Source organism: Grus americana, chromosome 12 (genome assembly GCF_028858705.1).
Source record: "Grus americana isolate bGruAme1 chromosome 12, bGruAme1.mat, whole genome shotgun sequence".
NCBI classification, from domain to species: domain Eukaryota; kingdom Metazoa; phylum Chordata; class Aves; order Gruiformes; family Gruidae; genus Grus; species Grus americana.
In genome coordinates, this window is record NC_072863.1 from 7,396,475 (window position 1) to 7,416,779 (window position 20,305).

Genomic DNA, 20,305 nt, shown 5'->3' on the forward strand with positions numbered 1-20,305 from the left:
TGTTAGCTGACCCATCTGGGCCAAGACCTGCTCTTTCCGGGCAGATGGGCACGAGAGGAGGATGAAGCCTACACCCCATCCTGGTGAGGGGCAACAAGAAATACCCAGAGAGGCCAGCAGTTAAAGGCCATACGTAGGACTCCAGCAGATAGTCTTTGGGTGGCTTTGGCTGCTTTCAGAGAGCCTGTGGTCCTGTGCCCGTTGGTCAGGGTAAGCAAAGGCCACTGCAGGGTGGGTTTGAAAGTCTCGGGCGCGAACAGAGAGGGATTCTGCCTTGGGATCTGCTGGCAAAAATGTTCTCATTTCTTATGAAACAACTTTTGTCACCAAATCAGTGAAAGATCTGCCCCATTCAGAAAGGGAGGAAAAAATGGCGTTGTCAGCTCCTCCTTGGCTCCCCCCATGGAAGGCAGAGAAGGTCTCCTGGCACATACCTGTGCCTGTGGGCAGGGACAGAGCCCTGCTAGTCTCCACAGAACTCGGTCTTTCCCAGGCAAAGATGACCCTGGGGTGGTTCTCAAGGGAAAGAAAATTACTTCTGCAGCTACCCACTTTTGTGGTGGTCACCAGCGAGTGCCATTTCGCTGATCCTCTTGCCTAATGCGAGGAGGAGCTCCACAAGCAGCAAGTCAACAGGGAGGTCATGCCCTTAGAGTAAAGAGCTGTTGCTCTAAACAGTCGGATTAGTAATATCTACTTCAAGCCATCACAACATTAAAGATAAATCTGTAGTACTCGTCAGGAGGTGGGATGGACCTTGAAGAGGAGTAATACATCTCCATTGGCTTCATACTCTACTGGATATTATTTAAAAAAATCTGTAAACCAGTCTTCAGACAGGGCAAGCCAGTTAATTGCATGTTTTTCCGGTGACAACTCTCGTTCTCTAACTGGCCACACGATGGCAGAAGAAGCAAAGAACATTGCAAAAGTAAATATTAAAAGAAAAAACCCAACAGCGAGGACTTGTGTCCCCAGGTTAGTGGGGAGGCTGGCTCCCCTCTCCTGCTAAGCTACCTGCCAGAGACTGAGGTTCATCACTCTGAACATTAAAAACAAAGGTTACAGGACATGAAAACTATTTTGTGAAAGAATGTGATGGACTCTCCCAAGTTGTGAGCAGTTCACAGCAATCCCTGGGGTCACTCTGTTCATGCCTTCGCTGGTGGTCTGCTGAGAGCTTGGCTGATGTACTGGATAACTAGTTTTTGATGGTAGTTGAAGTGGTGGTGGGTCCCGGCTGAGCTGTGTTGTGCAGAATTCTCCCTGGGGAGGGTACACTGGGATGCAGGATGGAGTCCCTGCTGGCTTTGTGCAGGAGGGCCCTTTGGTACTGACTGCTCTTTGGCACACCACGGGCATTATCTGCACTGGGGGTGGGTGTTCGTAGCATTAAAAAGTGCACTAAACCCAGGTTCCCTTGTAAAAGACCTATGAGCTGATGCAACTGCTACCACATCAGCAGCTGAACTGCACAGGCTGTGAAAAAGCCCAGTACAGGGTTTTTTTGCTTCCTGTCTGTGGGGATGGCTTCTGCTGAGACAGTGATTTTGCTGCCCCGAGGCCACTGTGTCAGCAGCAAAAGGGGGCATGACTGTTGGCTTGATTTTTCTGGTGAAATCATGCCTTTGGCTGTGCAGGTTAAGTAGGGGGAGGGATGGATTTAAGCGGTCTGGTCCATAGCAGGAGACTGGTTCTGCTCTGACTATGGGGACCCAAACACCTGCCTGTGCTGCTTCCCAGCTGTGGTGACTTGCTTCATCTGGGAGCTCCCTGGAAGAAGATCTCTTCTGATATCTTAGCCACAGCCACTGTTTGCAATACATTCAAGGTAATTACCTAACACTTAATTCCATATCACAGTTAATTCTTCTTGTGGCTATTGAGATTGGCACAACATCCAGTGGCTATGCCTGCAGCTTCAATGAACCACAAGGTATTCATGTAATGAGCAAATAATTAATGAAAATTCTTAAAGAAGTTGGTTGAAGTGAGGGAAGACAACTCTGAAGCTGTACCTGAGCAAGCCTAAATCCTATATACTGTGTTGTTCCTATAATCTCTGGGGAGATTTTACTGTGGGAAATCCCTACTGGTTTTAAGGATGTCCTTTAAGTTCTTTGGACTCAAAATTTTACCTTAGGACCTGATTTTGCCATTGGGTTCCCACTATACTGCAGTGCTTAGTTCTAACTCAACAAACCCTTAATAAGGACAGCAGCATTTCAAACTAAACTGGATACAGGCTGCAATTTGTACAGCATGGGAATCCTAAAGACAAGCGTAGCTGCTTTGATCCTCTCTTCTGCTGGTGAGACCAAGTTCCCTTCTTACCAGTTGATGCAGGTGAAATGAAGAGTAACCATACCTGTAGGAGTATATTGTAGAAGAGAAGAATATAGGGGTTTTTTTCTACTGGGCCAGGCTAGCCAAGCTGCCTTAGCCTTTGGAAACATGCAGGTGCCTGGCCCTGAAGGCTGGTGGTTCATCAGGCATCACTGATCTGTTTAGCACCCGCTGCGTGGTACTGCAGCAGGAAAAACGTCTGAGAACAGCAGCTCCCTCTTCCAGCCAACACTAACAGCTAGAAAAAAATCAGAAAAGTATCAAAAGCAGTGCAAAAGCTGCAATACAGTGTTGATCTGAGTTTAGTTCTGTTTTGTGGGGGAGGGAAGTCTAGAGCTAAACTGGTTAGGCATTATATTAAGATGTTTAACAATTTCCATTCAGTATGTTTAAGTGTGTTTAAAACTGCCTAGCATTGTTTTCTGGTTTCCTCTGTTGTGGTTAGGCTTTTGTGTGAAAAGGTAAGTAACAGCACAGCTGCACAGAGAATAGTGGAAAGGTTGCACTTGGGATTCAGATGAGCGCTGGCTGTCCCCTTGGGAACGCTGCCTTGCTTAGCAGGGATGTGGGAGCCTTCACTGACCCACCTACTGCTGCCCTGGGATAACTAGGGTTAAAAAAACAAACCAAAAATAAGAGTAGGCTCCTGCCTGTCCAACACCTGACTGCTATTTTGGTGCTGCCCAGGGCAGGCTTTCTGTGTGAGTTTAGATATATCGTACTGTGTAAAACTGCCAGACCGGTGGTGCTTAAGTAGAGCAAATGTGACTGGTTTTAGCCTTAGTAAAATCAATATGGTACTACTCTTGCTTTAAAAATAATGCCAAGTGAAAAATCTCTGTGTTGTCCAGGTCTCTGGAAGCCCACAGCTGTTCTCTGGGCCCAGTCATGGTGCAACAAGGTGAGTTGTGCTGAGTTTCAGGGAGAAGCTTGCTTTAAAATAGGAGTAATGCGAACTGCTGAAGTGATAGCAGCTCCAGGCTGGCAGGGTCGAGCAGCCTGCCTGCTCCCGGAGGTCCTCAGGGCTGTTAGCAAGGGATGGCACCAGGAAAACTCCCTGCCCTGTGCTGTTACAGAGGATATTGCTCCAGAAAAGGCTGGTTTATTATCAGGCAATAACAATGTCAAAAGCATAATAGAAAATGCAGATGTTCAGTTACATCTCTCTCAATTTTGGTGATTTATGTGGAAACAAATACTCTCCTGCTCTGTGCCCTCCGGACCTGGGAGATGCTCCCTTGAAGCTCTTTCAGATGAGTGGTGTTTCCATTCATGTGTTATCCCAGCCTAGAGGGAAGAAGATACGGGTTGGCCTGTGTGCTGCCAGAAGGCTGGAGGTACCAGGGAAAGCCGGGCAGTTCTGGGCTCAGGGGCTGTGAAACTGCCCCATGGATTAGGCTGGGCTTAGCTGGCAGGCTTGGCTAGCCAAGGCAGTGCTTGGGGAGTGATCTCCTGCGGATGTGCACGGGGCCTCCTGGGAAGAGCGTGCAGTAGGTGAAACACCAAGGGACCCTGAACACCTTCCGTGGTCAGTTGTGACTCGGGGGAAAGTGCTCCAAGGGGTGTTTAGGATATTTGCTTGAGCCATCAGGGCAGCGACTGGAGCTTTTCACCAGAGGATTATTAGGAGGGCTGTCACACAGGAGAGGAGACCTGCACTAAGGATGAGATTGTACCCAGTGTCTGGCCATAGCCGTGGCTCCAGTGAGGGCTTGGGAAGGTGGACAGAAGGGGTCTAACCCAAAGGCTCTGGGCTGTGCAGGGATGAGGCTTCTCTCCAGCCATTCCCCTCCAGCAGTTCATTCACTTCTGGACCGTGCACCGGGCCAGCCCCTGGGCTGCTCCCGGCCCCGCAGGATTTGTCCCTGGGGCCGCTTTTCCTCGGACGACGGCCGGCAGAATCCGCCGCTCCGGGACCCGTGCGGCTCCCGGAAGCCGCTGTCCCCGCAGTGTCGCCCGGAGGGTGCCGGTGGGCCCCCACCTCCCGTCCCGGCACTACAGCTCCCAGCCTGCTCCGGGGCAGAAGGCTCCCGCCTCCCGGGCGGTGGCGGGAGGGGGACGGGGGGAAGTGCTGCCAGCCGAGCGCGGCCGAGCCGTGCCGAGCCGTGCCGGGCGGCGGGGCCCCGCGGCGGGCATGGTGCGCGGCCGGCGGCGGGGCCCGCGGGTAGCCTAGGAGCCGAGCCGAGCCGGGCGATGCGGCGGTGAGGGCGGCGGGGCCGGGCGCCGCCGCGATGCTCCGCCGCAGCCTGAGCCGCCTGGGGAGTGCGGGGCCGGGGCGGCGGGCTGGGTACGGGGGGTGCCGGGCGGGGAAAAGTTCATTGTTGATGGTTTTGGGTTTTTTTTTTTTCTTTTATGGGATTTGTTTTTCGCGGGGGGGGGGGGGGGGGGAAGGGCATCGCACGCGTGGGGACGGGGCGCATCCCCGGGCGCGGCGGGGGTCGCGGCAGCAGGGCTCCCGGCCCGCTCCTGCCAGGGAGCCGCAACGGCAGCTCCCTCCCTTGCGAAACCTCTGGATCAGGGCCCTGCCCGCGCTGCGGCTCTTCACGAGAAGTTGCCTCTGCTGTGAGAGCCCAAACCTTTTTTTTTTTTAATTTTTTTTGGTAATTTTTTATTTCTCCCAAAGAAAACCCCAAAAGCCGGAGGAAGGGACTTTGCAGTCCCTGGAAGCATGCACCCGAAATCGCATGTTATAGGCGGGGCGAGATGCACGGTGGTTGTCATCAGGGTGCTGCCCGCCAACGGCTTCATGTCCCCAAATACGTTAAAACCCCTCCCGGTGCCACATAAGCTACTTAGAGATTTCACTGTGACCTCATTGCTTGGCCTGAACTCTGTAATTACTCATTTTTTCCTCTTTCACAGCAAGCGTGGTAAAACCAGTGTTTTAACATCATTTCGGGAGCTTCTGTTTATTTAGCAGTGTCATTTATTGCGCAGTGCGTAGTTAACGAAGTTCCTCGAGTTTAAACAGCAGGCATCTGTTATTAGCACGGCGTATACACCCCGGGAGTTCCAGGATCTGTTTCCTGAGGCACACGTTGCCTCTTGGCACCTGGTTACCTGCCACAATAATGGGCTCTGCCTGCGGCTGCCCGCGAGGCCAGCACTACTGAGCTGTATTTTCATATTCACTTTTGGTTTTGAGCGTGCTCTTTGTGCTGGATTTCCAGGCTTTCAGCACAAGGGACTCTCATCTTCTTTTTAAGTCTGGAAGTCGCTCTGCAGCAGTTCTGAGGGGGGAAGAAAATGGTTAATTTTCCTGTCTGTGCATCTGTAGGTTGGATTGCTGTTGAAGACCTGCACGGAACACACCTACTGCAACTATTGTTTTGCAGCCGCAGGGACAAATGTATCAGAGCTAATCTCAGTGCCCTGAGTTTCTGACTTTGAATTTAGCTCTGCCTGGTGTTACATGCTTCCTAACCCTCCCTTGCAGGAGGCTTTTTCTAAGGTGTATCAGGAAGCACTTGGGGTACGAAGTGTCTCTTCTGGAGTCTCCGAGTTTGGCTAAAAGCATTTTTAGGTGGCAGCCTCCTGTGAGCAGGTACTGGCAGCTGCAGGATCCCACGGAGGTGCCTGGCTGGGCTCCAGCCTCAGCATCCTTCCCACGCATGAAGCACGATCCCTGTGCTGGGCGGTGGTCCCAGTGGTTCCACACCACCTCTCACAGTCTCTCGGCCTGAGCTGGGGACGTGCACCACTCTGGGGCATGATGTCCACAGGAGTGAAAAAGAAACAGTCCTGAACACTGAACCCAGGTATTTCGAACCACTTTGTTCGGGGCTGAGCTGTTGCAGCATGTATTCAGAGGGTTACAGATAGTAGTTTTCTGGTGAGAGGAACAAGTCGTGACTGTGGGGGACACCAGGATGACTGTGGTGTTGCTAAGAATTGTTGGACACTTTTTCCATCTTTGCCAGTGGCATTGGAGTGGCAACGAGCTGCGTTTATCAGGCTGGTGCAGGTCCATGTGTCCCCCCCAGCCTTGGGCAGATAGCAGCTCCTGCCGTGCTGCTGCAGCTCTGCCCCATCCCCAGCCCTGCGGGTCTCCCAGGAGCTGGCAGGGTTTGGGTTGGTCCCCTCTCTTGTCCTGTGGGAGGAGGCAGCCCACAGCCATCTCCACAGAGGTATCCCCAAGCTGCTGTCTTGCCCTCGGTCCCGTATGGGTGGCATGGGGCTTCAAGCGATGCTCGTCTTGTGGCAGCGGCGTTGCAGGAAATTCACTGCAGTTATTAAAGGCTGCAGATCATCTGACACTTAAGATCCCATAGGGCTACTCAGACAAATGTTGTCACCTCTCCACTGCGTGGTCTCTGCCAGAGGCTCATAAATACTGACGGATATTAAAAATCCTGTTTTCAGATGTATTTCACAACTTAGGCACGATGAACGTGCCTTGCCCTATCAATGTGACTATTATGTGGCTCTGTTTTTCCCTCCCATAAACTTTTTTATCCTGCATAAGGTAGGAAATAGGATGGCAAAAGAGCAAGAGGGACAGAGCGCTGTATGTGGGTCAGCTTTGCTACCCCAGGGTACAGACTGATGCTCTCTGCAGAAACAAATTTGATTCTGAACTTCAGTTTACACCACTGAAATCATCCCTTGCTGAAAGGGGAGTTGGGCCAGGATTGCTGTGGGGCTGCAGGATTGAATTGCCACGGTTAATCCACTTTCAGGAGATACTGTCAACTTGAAATATAACTTTAATTCTCTTTTGGAAATGGATTCTGGCATTGGAGTCTTATTTTTAGTCTCATGCTGTTTGTATGGCTGTTGTGGGGAGGATGCAGGAGCAGAGTGGGGAAGTGTGTTGGTGACGAGGGAAGGGCTTGGGTCCGTCTCCTTGTGCTGGGCTCCTTGCAGGACCGGGGCGAACACTGCCCGCTTCCAAACTCACTTGGCAGATGCCTGGGAAGTGCTGGTCCCTGTGTTGTGCATCAAAGACGATGTGCTTTTTTCCTTAATTACTTTTCCTGGATTCTTCTGAAGCGTGCAGACAGCTGTACGTCCAGGCCACAGCTACCCGCCACAGCTCTGCAGATGCCACAGGGCCGATGCTGATTTGGGCTGTTTAAGAACTAGGAAAGAAATGCAGAAAGAAAAGTTACTGATGCCCCCCCTTGTTTTCAGTTTTTCCCCCCATTTGCTTTTATTTAAGGTCGATCTGGAAGCGAGCCCCAGGAGCTGTCACCCTGCTCATGGTGCAAGAAGGCTGGTGGGGAGGAAGCACCCCGGGGTGCTCTCTGTCCTCTCAGGGTGCCTGGTGCTGGCTGAGCCCGCTGGCTGGTGCTTGCCCATCACAGCGTTCCTGCCTGGGTCTCTTGCCTCTGCAGTTAGTGCAGGTCCTCGCTCTGGTATTTTCCTATTCTTGTTTAAAACCCAGGATAAGTAGGAAAGTAACAAACAGTCCGTAAACGGGAGCAAAATTCTTCATTTTGTGTGTTTTGCAGTGTCTAACAACAGGACCTTAGTTGTGTTATTCCCTTTAATTAAATACTTTGGGGTCTGATCCTCTTTGCAGCCCGTGCCCTGGTAAATCCCTAGCGTTCAGCAAGTGCTGGGCTGTTCCTGAGCTGCTGGCTCTCGCGAACATTTGCTTGATGTTGTGGGAAAGAAGATGCCTCTTACACAGGCGTGCAGTGCTTGTCCCTGAGCTGGACGTGTGGTGTTCCTCGGTGCCTTTGCCTTGCTGTAGGCTGGTAATGATGTTCCTTTGCTGGTCTTCTCCTGGGGTCTCCATATATCTCTGTTGCGTGGCTGCCAGCCATGGGGGTTACCGCCAGGTTGGTTTTGGGGCTCCCACTCTCTGCAGTCTTCCTCTCCATGGGGGTTGTCAGCTCTTCTGGGTCTGGACCTGTCCCTTGGTGTCCCCGCTGGAATGCCTCAGGCTCTCCTGCTTGACAGCAGAGGAGTGGGAAGGGAAGTGAAGGGGGGTTGCTTTGTGCAGCCCTAAAACTGAGGAGCTGCCTTTGTAACCCACCGTTACTCTTCATTTGCATGCTTGGTGCCGCTTTCATGTGGAGCTTTTCCATCTGGGGCTCATTTTATCTAATTAAAAAAAAAGCATGCAAACTACCACGTGGCAGGATTGCAGGGGACAGACACTCGAGGACGACCTTTAATATCACCTGTGGCTTGTCACCTCTGGGGGGGCTGCCCCAGCCGGGCTCCCCCGGCACTGCTTTGCCACTTGCTTTGCATCCCCCGGCTGCACCCGTGTGCTGCTGGTGTTCTGCCAACAGCAGGAACTGTTTCTCTCATTAAAGTGCTTGTGAGTGTCACAAATTTGTTTTCCAAATCCTTACCCTTCTGGAAGTGGCAGGGGGGGACTGATCCTGTCCCTGCGAGTGGGCGCTCACACGCACACAAGTGGAACCTGGTGTGAAGTTTGGGGCTCCGTTTTTTGGGCTCTGCTGTAGTTTTGCAAAGCCCCTTTGGATTTTTTTGAAGGTTGTCTTACCCTGAGTGCCCCCCAACCCCACACACCTTGGGGGGGCAAGACTGGTGCTGCTGAGGAGGGGGGTCTGGATTGGGATGCTCCACTGCGCCCAGAGCCATCGGCAGGACCGAAGCGTGGCAGTTTGTCCCCTCGTGTCCCCGTCCCTTTGGGGAGGAGCAGAGGCAGGAGGAAGGCCTTGGAAAAGGCACGTGTTGACTCAGAAGGCATCTGCTGGAGGCTGGGGAGATGATTCGAGCCTGGGAAGGAGCTGGGCAGGTCCCACCAGGTGCTCTGCAGGAAAATATCCCCACTGAGACCTTTTCAAATGGCAGAAAATGAGCAATGGCTCAAAGTCGCTTTTTAGAAGGGAAATAAGTTCCCCGTGCCTGTGGCTGGTAACAGGGTGTAGGTGAGGAGGGACGGGATGGGTGTGGAGAGCCCTTGGGGCGCAGCGGGCACTGTGGGTGCTGACCACTGCTGCCCATCCGGACCCTGCCCATCTTGGGGGGGATGCGGGAGAACGTGTAGTGGGAGATGTCTGAGTCTGGGGTGGAGGATGCTGATTTACACTCCCATCTTTAGTTTTTGCAGCAAATGTGTAATAAAGTCTATTTTGGGACACGGAGCACATCTGCGATTTTCTTTCACACTTGCATTTTTTTTAGAGAGTGTGAACCAAACATTACAGTGTGATTGCAGTTCCTATTCTAATAAGAAAGAAGAGCATAGGTAGGAGGAGGAAGCCTTGAGAATTGCTTTTTTATTTCCCTGCTGCAGCCACGCAAACACCTTAAGAGTGAGGCTGGATGTCAAATACCTTGTACCCAACTGCCAGCTCCTGCAAGAAGTGTTTTGCTTTCATTAAAGTGACAAAATCGCACAGCAAAAGTTGGGGCTGGGGTGTTCTCTGTGACACTGGGTGGCAGTTCTGCTTGGAGAAATCCCACGCTTCAAAAGAGCGTGGATTTTAATGAAGCGACTTGAATTTTTCATGAATGTTGCTGGAATTTATTTTGTAACGTGTAGTTAATGTGATAACGGTGTTTCATGTGCTCAGGGCCAGTTCCCCTGTAGCAGCCACAGGCCAGCCCATGCTTGACCGCAGGGAAGACGGTGGAGGCTCAAATTGGGCATCTGGAGCTGCAAAAGGCTCTTCCCCAGGGCTGAAATCCCTTTTTGATGCCCCTACTCTGGAAAACGGGGACACAGGAGAGTTTCTCAAATTCCTGTAACTGTTTCTGTTTAACGTTGCACAGCAGTCTCCCAACTGTAGCCTTATTCCCAGAAATAGCTCAACCATTTGACTAAAAATAAATAAAAATCAAACAAAAACCCCAGCCTCGGACAAGCAGCTGCATGGGAAGTATTCATGCGTGCAGTTAAAGTTTGGAGAGGTTAGAAATCACTGTGAGGAGGGACTGGAAAGCACCGCTCAAACGTTAATCGTAAATGGTGCTGCCAATTAAACCTGTGGTGTGCAAAAACTTTTTTGTGGAATTACGTGTGTCTTGAGGCTGTGTTTTATTCTTCACTCAAAACCGTTTTTTGTCTCCAGTTGCTGTTTTGCTAAGAATAATAATGATTGTCTGGGCTGTGCAGGGAAGGTTTGGAGCTGAACTGACTCAAGTTGCAGCTGAAGGCATGGCAATTTGCTTTTAACAATAAAAATTGTAAAAGCAAACAGGCCATCTATTAATAGCAAGCTTTTTCAGCCTTGCCTTTAATTTCATCCTGTTGCCTTTGGTTTATGCACTTCCTTTCTGACTGAAACTGCTGCTTTCTGGCTGTAACCATTGATGCCCTCTCTACTGGAGAGATTCTTTTTTTTTTTAAATGTTAGTTAAAAGCAAAGCTGATGGAGAGTATTAACGGGGTCTGTGAGCCAGAGGAAACCTTCACACCAAAATTCATTGATCTTCTGCCAGTGACCGTGTTTTTAGCAGTGCAGGTTGGGTCCCTGTGAGCATCTTCCTCCCACGGTATCCACACTCGTGTCTCTTATCCGCAGCGGTGTGCAACAGAAAAACAGCTTTTGGCTGCTAATTCCTCGGGGTGCGGGACTCTGTATCCCCTTGGGGGACTTTAACCTGCTGTCCTTGCTGAGAAAACGCGGGGTGGCCGAGTGGGGGGACATCCCTTGTGATACCCGCAGCCGAGATCTGCCCGCTGCAGGAGCTGGCATCACAGGGGTGAGGGAGTCACCGAGCTGTTCAGCCTGGCTGGGCTGTCTGGGAAGGGTGAATTTTCCAAAAAAACTTGGACACAGGGTGACTGAGTGTGCTATTAGCCCATTTGCCTTTCCCCGAAAACATTTGCTCGGGGGATTTTTTTCAAGGGAGTTTCCTGTATTTAGTTGTGTGTGGGAAGTGGGTGCTGAGGCCAGAGGCCAGCGTGGAGGTTTTCCAGTGCGGCTTGGCCGGTCGCTTCGGTGGTCTTCTGCCCAAAAGTGTCCCCCGGGTCCCCCGCCGAGCCCTGCCTGGGGGAGCGGGCGGCAGCTCTCGTCCTGCTATCCTGAGGTGATTGTAGAAAATACCTCACCTATGGGTTTAGACTGAAACCTGCTTATTGTTGCTCATCTCAGAAATATTTATGTGCTTGCTGAGGTCTGGTGTTGGGAAGGATGGGCTGGTTTTTGCTGAGCAGGTTTTGCGGGTGCTGTGCGCGGGGTGTTGTGGACTTCACCTGCCTGTGCTCTTCCCAGCCAGCAGATCTGTGTCCAGACCCGGGCTTTGAGCTCTGCAGATGACGTGCACCACTGCATGGGAGCCAGGAGAACCCTGCCGCTCATCTCCTGCAGCCGCTGCCCCCTCCCCAGCTCCCTCATCTCTTGCAAGTAGACAATATCTATTTTTTTCCCCCTATTTTAATTGCCAAGCAATATTGAGGAAAGTGTGCCCTACTGATTGGAAATGGGCAATAAGGACACTGCTGCTCATGTTGCTGATGATTTTAAGCCATTTTTACTATTATGATCATTAAATTACTAGATAATAATCTCTCTCCTGTAGTTTTGCTCACTCTGACTCCCTGCACCGCAGGCTGGCTCTATGACCACAAGGCAGCCCCGGCTGCTTTTGGTGTAACCGTTGCGCTGCAGTTTGCTGAATTGCATCCGACCAGTGAGTTATCTACTAGTATTTGCCTGGATTGGTCAACATTTGATTTGGGCGGTCAGTATTTTGCTTTCTGCAATAAACTTGGCTCCAAGACTTGTGCATGGAGCTGTTAGGTTGATTGCCATCACCCTTTTGTGGTAGGAGAGCAATGCTGGCGCTGCCTGTGCGCCGCAGGGGATGAGCAGTTACTGACAAGCTGTTTTAAAGCTTAGTTTACTAACTTGTAGCCTGGGGAAACGGTGAAACTTTCCTGTATTCAAAGGTCTCCTCCAGCCCCTGCCCTCGCCCGGCTCCTGCCTGGCAGCGGCGTGGCTGCTGGGTCAGGAAAAGCTTGTTCTGCCCGGAGGCTGCAGTGACTTCAGTGTGTATATATGCATTAAATATGCATATATGCAGTATATATAGATGCATTAATTATATATATTTTTGCTTATGGGCTCTTTCGTGGGCTTAGCCAAAATCCAGGGAGCTGCCAGCCGGTGGTTGGCACAAGGCACCACTTCAGTGGCCATAAAGTGCATTTGGGTATCGAGCTGCCTGCCCGCAGGTCGGGCAGCGGGGCTGGTCATTACGCTAACGAGGGGCTCGCTGGTGGAAGGGAAGCAGTCCTGGGTTGTGCTTTTCCTCCCCTCCATCCTTTTTCATGCTCTCATAGGGATGCTCGCTGCCAGGGATGCTGCTCAGAACCAATACTGTGTAAAAAACTTTTTCAGCTCCTTCCACACGTGATTTGCAGTATGCCTGTCTCTCTTTTGGGCACCTGTTACATCTTGCTGACTCCAGTAATTTTTTCCCAAAAGCTTCAGTCGTTTTGTTTGAGATGGAATTCCAACTGAGGCCAATTTAGTCTAAAAGCATGCCCGCTCTCGACATCCAGCTGTAATTGATAGCGTTTGTACTTCAGACACATTTGTCCTGTTCTCCTTAATGAAAGCTTAATGCACTTATTTTTGATCCGTCTGTTTGCAAAGGGCTTTTTGTTTTCCTTCAGCAGAAAGGAGCCGTAAGCACCTGTGAGGCTCTCGTAGCCAGGGATTTTGGGAGCAAATCGGGCCCGTTACTTTTGTTCGCAACTTGAACAAGACTCCTGTTAACCTCTTTTGTGGCCTTGGACGAGCAGTGCTCTGCTGTGGGCTTTTTGCTCTGAGTTCAGCTGAATTTTGCAGGATCTATAGGTGCAAGGGCCCTTGGGCTGGCCCCAGCCTTGCTTTTATAGGGTGGTATGCAGAGGGCTTGGTAATTTCTAGCTGTGTACGTTGAAAGCGTCAGCAAGCAATATTTAGGTCTGGTCTGTCTTAAAGTATGCCGTATACCCTTAATAAGATTTTATAAGACTATTAAAGTAGAAAACAGAGGCAGCGCTCACTTGATAGATGTAATTTGTTTGCAGTATTGTGGCAAATGCACTGATTTGCAAACCAGGGATCCTATTTTTCTTGTACAGTCAAGGATGTAGAAGAGCTGAGTAAGATGTGCAACGGGCAAGACTAGACAATCTGAAGCGTTTCTTTGGTATTGCAATCCAAGATCTTTTCAGCAGTAATAAGAATTAAGTACTGCTAGACTACAGCGACACTGCTCCATCGCCTGAGTCTCAATTGGCTTAAGAGGGGAAAAAAAAAAATCTCATTGCTGGGAAATTAAATGTAGGAAAAAAAAAATCCACTTTGTGAGCAGCCCTGCCATTTTTTATTATAATTTCTGTGTAATTCCTCCCCAGCGTTCAAAGTCAAGCGGCTGCTGCCTGTAGGGAGCAGGGGTGATGTGAGGTCCTGAGCGCTGCTTGGGGCTGGGGGGCTCAGGCTGCACTGGGGGCACCTGCTCAGCAGCAGCCCCGCTCTTATGAGGGCTGCAAAGCCAAGCCTAAAATGCAATTTTTTTTTTTTTTTGGCTCACAAGGTGGTGTTTTGCATGCCAGTTTTGTTTACTGTGAATTGTGGAAGTTTTTTATTCTTTTGTGTTTTTCTCCCCCTTCCTTCCAGCTCACCTTTTCTTACAAATGTTTGCTCAGGGAGGGAGCACAGTAAAATTAGCTGTGATGCCCAGAGGGCTGTCATCCTTGTACCAGCCAAATTAAAATTCTGGAGTAAATCATTTCCGTGAGGCGGTTTCTTCCAGTGCGGTTGAATGGATGGAAGTGGGACTTTCCACTTGACAAGTACCGTTTCGGTAACTGCAGGGTGGGAAGATGAGATGCACAGCGAGAGGAAGCCTTGGGTGAAGGAGCTTGTCTTGATAACTGTCAGAGTAGGAACGCCCTTATCCCAGCGCCTGTCTAGAGAAAGCAACTGGCGGGATGGGGATGGCTGTGAGTCATCTCCCGGGATGCTGTCCTGTTCTCCTGCACAGGATGGGCTCGCTTCTGCGGCTGGCGGTGCCAGGATGGACCTCACCAAAACCCCTTGAGCACCAGGCTCGGCATCCTGGGGCCACCTCAGACCTCATCTCCGCGTCCCTGTGGATAAGCAGATTTCCCTCTCGGTGCAAAACCTGGGTGCTGTGCCGCTGGCTTTGCTCAGCGCGGGTGCTCGGTCAGCCCCGGGCAGCGTGTGCTTTGCTGGAGCAGCTCTGCAGCTACTTCACCCAGCCCGGCAGGAACATGAGCCAAAAGGATTTCCTGAAGATAAACAATTCTAGGCCACATGTTGAGGATTTCTCTCCTAACTGGGTGGATTGCACTGATCCACTATCCTAGTGTAATTATGCTGCAGCCCCAAGGATAAATCTGTTGGTTACTATAATATCGGAGACGAAAATACTCCAGATGGGGTCTGGGGCGTGTGGAGCTGATTTTGGCTGTGGAGCAAGGGGGTGAAGTAGGCGATTTCTCCCTCTCTTCCCCCTTTTATCCTTGCTGCTTCTGTGGAAACATTTCCCTGCAGTACAGCGAGGGGAGGGTTAGAAAACCACAGCTTTTACTTCTTTGGAGTAGAAAAACTTAATCCAAACCGGTACAAGCAAGCAGCACGGTGGGGCTGGGACCTTGGACCTCGGGTACCCATTGCAGGGGTGAGGGTACCCCATGATGCTGGTGTGGGGCTCAGTCACCCCCTGCACCCCCTCCCATCCGTCCCGGTGGCTGTTGCGTGGGAGATATGACAGCCTCGCTGGGGGAGAGCTTGACCTGGAGGGATGCAGGCTGGGCACACCTGGGTGCCAGCCCTTGCTGCTGGGTTGCTGCGGTGATGTACGCCCTGGCAGGGGGGTCTGCAGCCTCTGCCCCCGGCGGGTGGGTGGCTGGGTGCGCTCGCTTCACGGGGGAAAAGGAAGGAAATTGCTCTGGGAAATGGGCTCCTTGCCCGGCTGCTGGCAGCCTGGCTCTGAAATGCTGGGAAAACTTAAAAAGGGGCAAAATGTTTGTAGGTGGCAGAGGTCAGAGTAAGGTCTGGCCAAGCTGGGAGGGATAACATAGTATTTAGGGGTTTGGTTTTTTTTTGTTTCCATAACTGAAGAGCTCAGGATTTCAGAGAACCAGAAGGCAATGGGAAAACCAACAAATTATAGCTCTGCTGGCTGATGCAAGCATCGACAATTGCAAACTTGGAGATTTTTTTCCAGTTTGCTTTTACTTTAATTTTTGCCAGGGCAAATCACCGCTCTGAAGAGCTTGCTGCCCTGCTAAAATAACTGCCGATGAACAGACCTGAGCACAGCTTGAGCCGGGGAAAGGAGGGAGGAAGAGGTTTAAAGACGGGAAGACGTCATTGTATTTGCTTTGTGACCTCTGCAAAACATTTGGGTTCTTATTCAAAGTCATTTTTCTGTTCTTGAGTCTGAAGTGTTCCTATGAGCCTGAATTTGATATGCCGGCAGCATGCTGGTCGAACTTTTCTTTTGGACTGCCAAAAATAAAAATATGCTGACTGCATTTCAAGATGAGCAATGGTTTCATAACCCCGGCTGCCAGCAGGGCAGGGGGGAAAAAAAGAGATCCCGAAAACTTCCAAAGGTTGGTGTTTATCTTTGAACAGGAGCAACAGATTTTCCACGAACCAGCAGCAGTGAAGTAATGCTATCCCGATCGATATCGGCTGGTTTTGGTCTGGGTTTGGCTTTCTGCATCACGTGTGATCCTGACTTTCTGCAAAGCGCTGCTGAGCTGAAGCTGTGATTAGGGACAATGTGGCATGTTTGCTGGGAGGATGCAATACTGCGTGATTTGGGGGTACGCTGCCTTCACGTGGGAAAAGAAAAACACAAACCAAACCTCACACCAAAAAAGCTCTTTTTGGGTGTCACCCCTGTGCGTGGCACTCCCCGGCTCCAGGATAGGGCTGGGCCCTCCTGTAAATTTATTACCTAGGGAAAAAAGCGCTTGTGTTTCTTCTCTCCACCCTTCTTAAATCTTTCAAATAGCCCTTTCCCCTGTTCTCCCCGCCCCGCCGTGTCTCTCTGCTTTTATCAGTGGCTTTATTGGCTAAGCCATCTTTTCCAGGAAACACAGCCTTGTTGGGCTCTGCTGTTCTCCAGCCCGTCGTCCTTGGTGAAGGTGACCTTCCTGCAAGCCCGTACGGTGAGGCAGCCCGCCCTTGGGACACAGGGCACACGGGGACGGGCTCTGGCCGGGGCCCCTCGTGTCGCTGGACGCACCTTGTCTTACGTTAAGGATGTTGCGATCTGGGTTGATGATGCTCTGCTAGAACGCATCATCTGCCGCTTTGTCATCCCCAACAGGGGACCAGGGACGAGGTCTGGGTGTTGAGCCCCATCATGTGATGACTGTGGTTTAAAAAACAGTGTTGATCCTTTTCCCACGGCCTCTCTTTTGCTCTTGCTGCTTGATCTGGGGGCTTGCACGGTTAACCGCCTGCTGCCCCCCTCACTATGGCTGGAGCCAGCTTGCCCCCGGCAGTCAGTCCTTGGTGGTCCCGTTTTCTCTCTGGTTGAAATATCAGTGGGAGCTTCAGCCGCAACGGAGGAGAAGGGAGACTGGTTTAAATTTCAACTTTTTTGCTTTCCCAAGGTACTGCCCTTCCCTCTTCCGCTTGGGGATGAGCAGCAAAAGTCCCCTCCGGTGGGAGAGGACCTCAGAGCTGTGCTCACCTTCAGCCCTTTCTCTTGGACCTGTGTGCTCTCAGTATTTTAAATGCTATGGTTTGGGTTTTTTTCTGAGGACTGTACGTGTTATCGAGCCTTTCCTGCAGACGTAGGGGAGAGCAGTGGGGTTGATCCGGATCGATGGAGTTCTCTCTATAAATCAAGAGATCTGCCTAAAAATGTGGTCGGTGTGGGTAAGCATAGTCCGAGCTGCTAAATTATTAAGGTTTTTCTCAAAGCATTGCTTGTACTTGCATAGAAATGACTAAGGACAAAGAGTAATATAAAAATTGGCAAGAAAAAATTCAATTAAAAATATATCAGTTGGGCAACGAGGACAGCGTGCTGAGCAACTTTCCGAGACTGCCGGACAGTTTGGGGAGGTTATGGTAAATTTGTGGAGGCTTTTTAAAATTGTGGATGTATTTTTCTTGGTTCTTCTGGGGATAAATGAAATGGGAGCTAGAACAGGCTGTTTTGGGAGGTGTTGTTACTTTTGCAGGCTTTTTTTGTAAATCAGGTCGTCTTCTCTACTACTTTTATGATAAATGGAACAATACAGGAGTGATTAGACTTTAAACTATTCATGAGATCTAAGCCAAGTAATGTGATTTAATCTTTCTTCTGCATATATTTAATATAAACTGTGATTTCATTCAAATGTTTGAGCTTTGCACTTGTGCTGTATAATTATCTCTGGTTTCAGCAGATGACTTTTTTTTTAAAATGCCTGTGGTTTTTATTAGATGTTTTTTCTATGAGTTATTTGTATTTGCTTTGTGGCTTGAAGATATCTTCAGCAAACATGAAAGGAGTTTCTTTTGATTAGTTCTGGTTTAGGTGCTTTCTGCAACTATAGTAAATCAAATGGTAGTTGTTTTTTTTTTTTTTCCTGCCACTATTTTTTTCTGGAAACGGGGCCAGCAGGTAGCACAGACACTTGTTTTCTATATGGGGGATATAATTAAACCCTGTGTTTTGCAGCTGCCCTAGAAATAGCCCACTCGGAGTGGCTCCTTGTCAGTGGTGGCTGCAGAGCAGAGGTTCACCTCTCCTGTTGAACTCAGTCTAACTCCATTAATTTTTTACCCAGGCTTGCTAATATTTACCCAGGTTTGCAACTTTTATCAAGCCAGCCGGGTCCTGTGCATGGTGCTGTGATGGATTCCCAGAAATTTGGGAGGGCGAGGGAAGAGGAGCCTCTCCGGGAGGCAGGCGGGAGCTGGGGCAGGACACTTTGTGGGAGAAGGACGCAGATGGAGAGGGAGAGATGCACGAAGGGAGGCTTGCCCAAACTCAGGCGAAGAATTTGGGGAGTGCTGTGGACTGCAAATGTAATTCTGCCATCTCTACGTAATGCTCCAACAGTTTCAAGTCGTAAATGATGTTGGGTCATTAGTTGCATCCATGGACTTCTTTAGCCCTGGTCTGATGCCTTCAAATCGTACCTGTTCTAACTCCTCAGAGAAGAGTTTGTAGCAAAATGGCAAACCTCGGCTGACCTTCCATGGACATATTGATGTGTGTGGATGGGCTTTTTATATTTGGACAACATAACAAAATAGCTATTATCCCTAATGCCTTCTTTTCAAAACTGCTGCTTCTGGCAATAAGTGGGCTTTATACAAAGTTGAAAGTACAGGAAGTGCATCAAAATGTTTAATAGAAATATGTTCCGTATCTGAATTTCTCCGTGGCACAAGGAAGGCTGTACCGCAGCAGCAGCACTTTGCCCTGCCGTGCCTGCCCGCCCGCGTCGGTGGCGACGATGCCGTTATTTATTACTGCAGCCTGGGCGCCTGGTCCTGCCCGTGGTGGGAAGCGAAGATAGATAGCAGGCTGCCAGCTCTGAAAGATGTTCCTGGCAGAACAGCTTCGCTAGCCTCATCTTTATCTCCTATGATTTGTGTTTGACTCTCTGGCTGCTGTCTTCCAGCTGAGCTCCTCCAGAATAAATCTGGTTTGGATGCCCTGCTGAGAGGCTGGCTCGCTGATGGGCTTGGTTAGACGCGGCGAGGGGAGCAGGAGCCCTGAGCTGAAGCTTGAAACGTTGCAGGAGACACCCGCGTCTTTGGGGCTGCACTTAAGTGATGCAAACAGGATGGTGGCTCTTCTCAAAAATATCTCCTCCTCTCGATTGCCGGGGTGTGCGGTGTCCCGCCGGGGTGCTGCTTTGTGTCTGCCAGCTGCTGGGAGCTCTTCTGGGCTGCCGGGGCACAGTACGGCAGGGAGCGGGCTGGGGTCGCCTACCAGCATCCCCAAATCCTCGTGGCTTGGTGGGAGGACGCAGCGCGGCTTTCCCACTGCGTGGTCCTGAGGCCGTGGGCAGTCTGGCACTGCTAATCCCTACGGATAGCTCTGGTTCTGCCAGCATTTCTGCAAATACCACGTCTAAGAGGGAGGTGATAAAGTGCAATATGCAATTGTTTTTCTTAAATAATCCTGTTGGCATGCTCGGCTCTAAACAGCAGAAGAAACTCTGGCTGCTGCTCGCACCGTCTGACTCCTGCGCCCCGTTGATAAAACCCCACCAGGCTACAAGGGAGCCGTTTGAATTGTATCCAAGTAATATTTTCTTTTTATTTTGCTATCAGAATTAAAATTTTTGATGAAAGGCGGTCGGGAAAAGTCATCTAAATCCTTTCCCCGCTAATCTGCATATTTTATAATTTTCCCAAAAGCCCGGCAGTTACTCCCTAAATCTCCTCTGAGAGCCGTTATTAAGTCTTAGCAATCTATTAGCAACCCGGCGAGCCGTTTGAGGTGGGCTTGTCAAAATAAGAGCTTTTAATTGCCGAGCTGAGCCAACGCCTCCTGCCGCGGGCGTCATCGTGGGGTGCGCTCGATTTCTGGGAGGTGGAGAAAAAAAAGAAATGGAGAGATGAGGCGTGAAGCCTTCCAGCTGCTCGCGTGGCTGCGTGACGGTGCAGCACCATGGGGTGGGCGAGGGAATGGGAAATGAAACGCCAGGAGAGGTGGGAGTCTGGTTAGACCACGTAGCGAGGACTTCTGCCTCTGATGCACCACGGAGGGGGTTGCCGTCATCTTTGTAGGAGACGCTTCAAATAAATAACTGAAGGGGAGTTGAGGGGTGGAAGCCCACCTAGGAGTTGGTGGTGATAACTTGGTGGAAGGGCAGAGTAGTGGGCTTGGTTAGCTAACACCACACCTGGGATTTGGCTTCTCTGCTTAGCATCCTCCACGCTCCAGGTTTTCCATGGCTAACTATGGATAGACTTCCAGAGTAAATACTTGTGTATGTTTTTCCAGGAGTGTTTGAACCGGAGCTTTGTTGCTTCCGTGCCAACGCGTGTGTTTGGCAAACCCTCACCTCCGCTCCTTCCCCCCGCTCTGCCGGCAGCGC

The 20,305-nt window shown here is 50.5% G+C and overlaps 1 protein-coding gene across 7 annotated transcripts in view; it reads left to right on the forward strand.

Annotated features, from left to right (window-relative positions):
* The first annotated feature begins 4,390 nt into the window (after positions 1-4,390).
* The window catches only part of ATP11C (ATPase phospholipid transporting 11C), a 58,143-nt gene continuing 42,228 nt past the window's right edge, over positions 4,391-20,305 (forward strand). For 5 of the 7 annotated variants that reach the window (XM_054839096.1, XM_054839093.1, XM_054839092.1 and 2 more), the window contains exons 1-2: positions 4,391-4,608; positions 11,494-11,617. In XM_054839096.1, coding sequence (XP_054695071.1) covers positions 11,531-11,617 — 87 coding nt within the window. In that variant the 5' untranslated portion in view covers positions 4,391-4,608; positions 11,494-11,530. Of the gene's footprint in view, positions 4,609-11,493; positions 11,618-16,964; positions 17,136-20,305 lie in introns of those variants that run through there. The other 2 variants (XM_054839100.1, XM_054839101.1) reach the window with 2 other exon arrangements.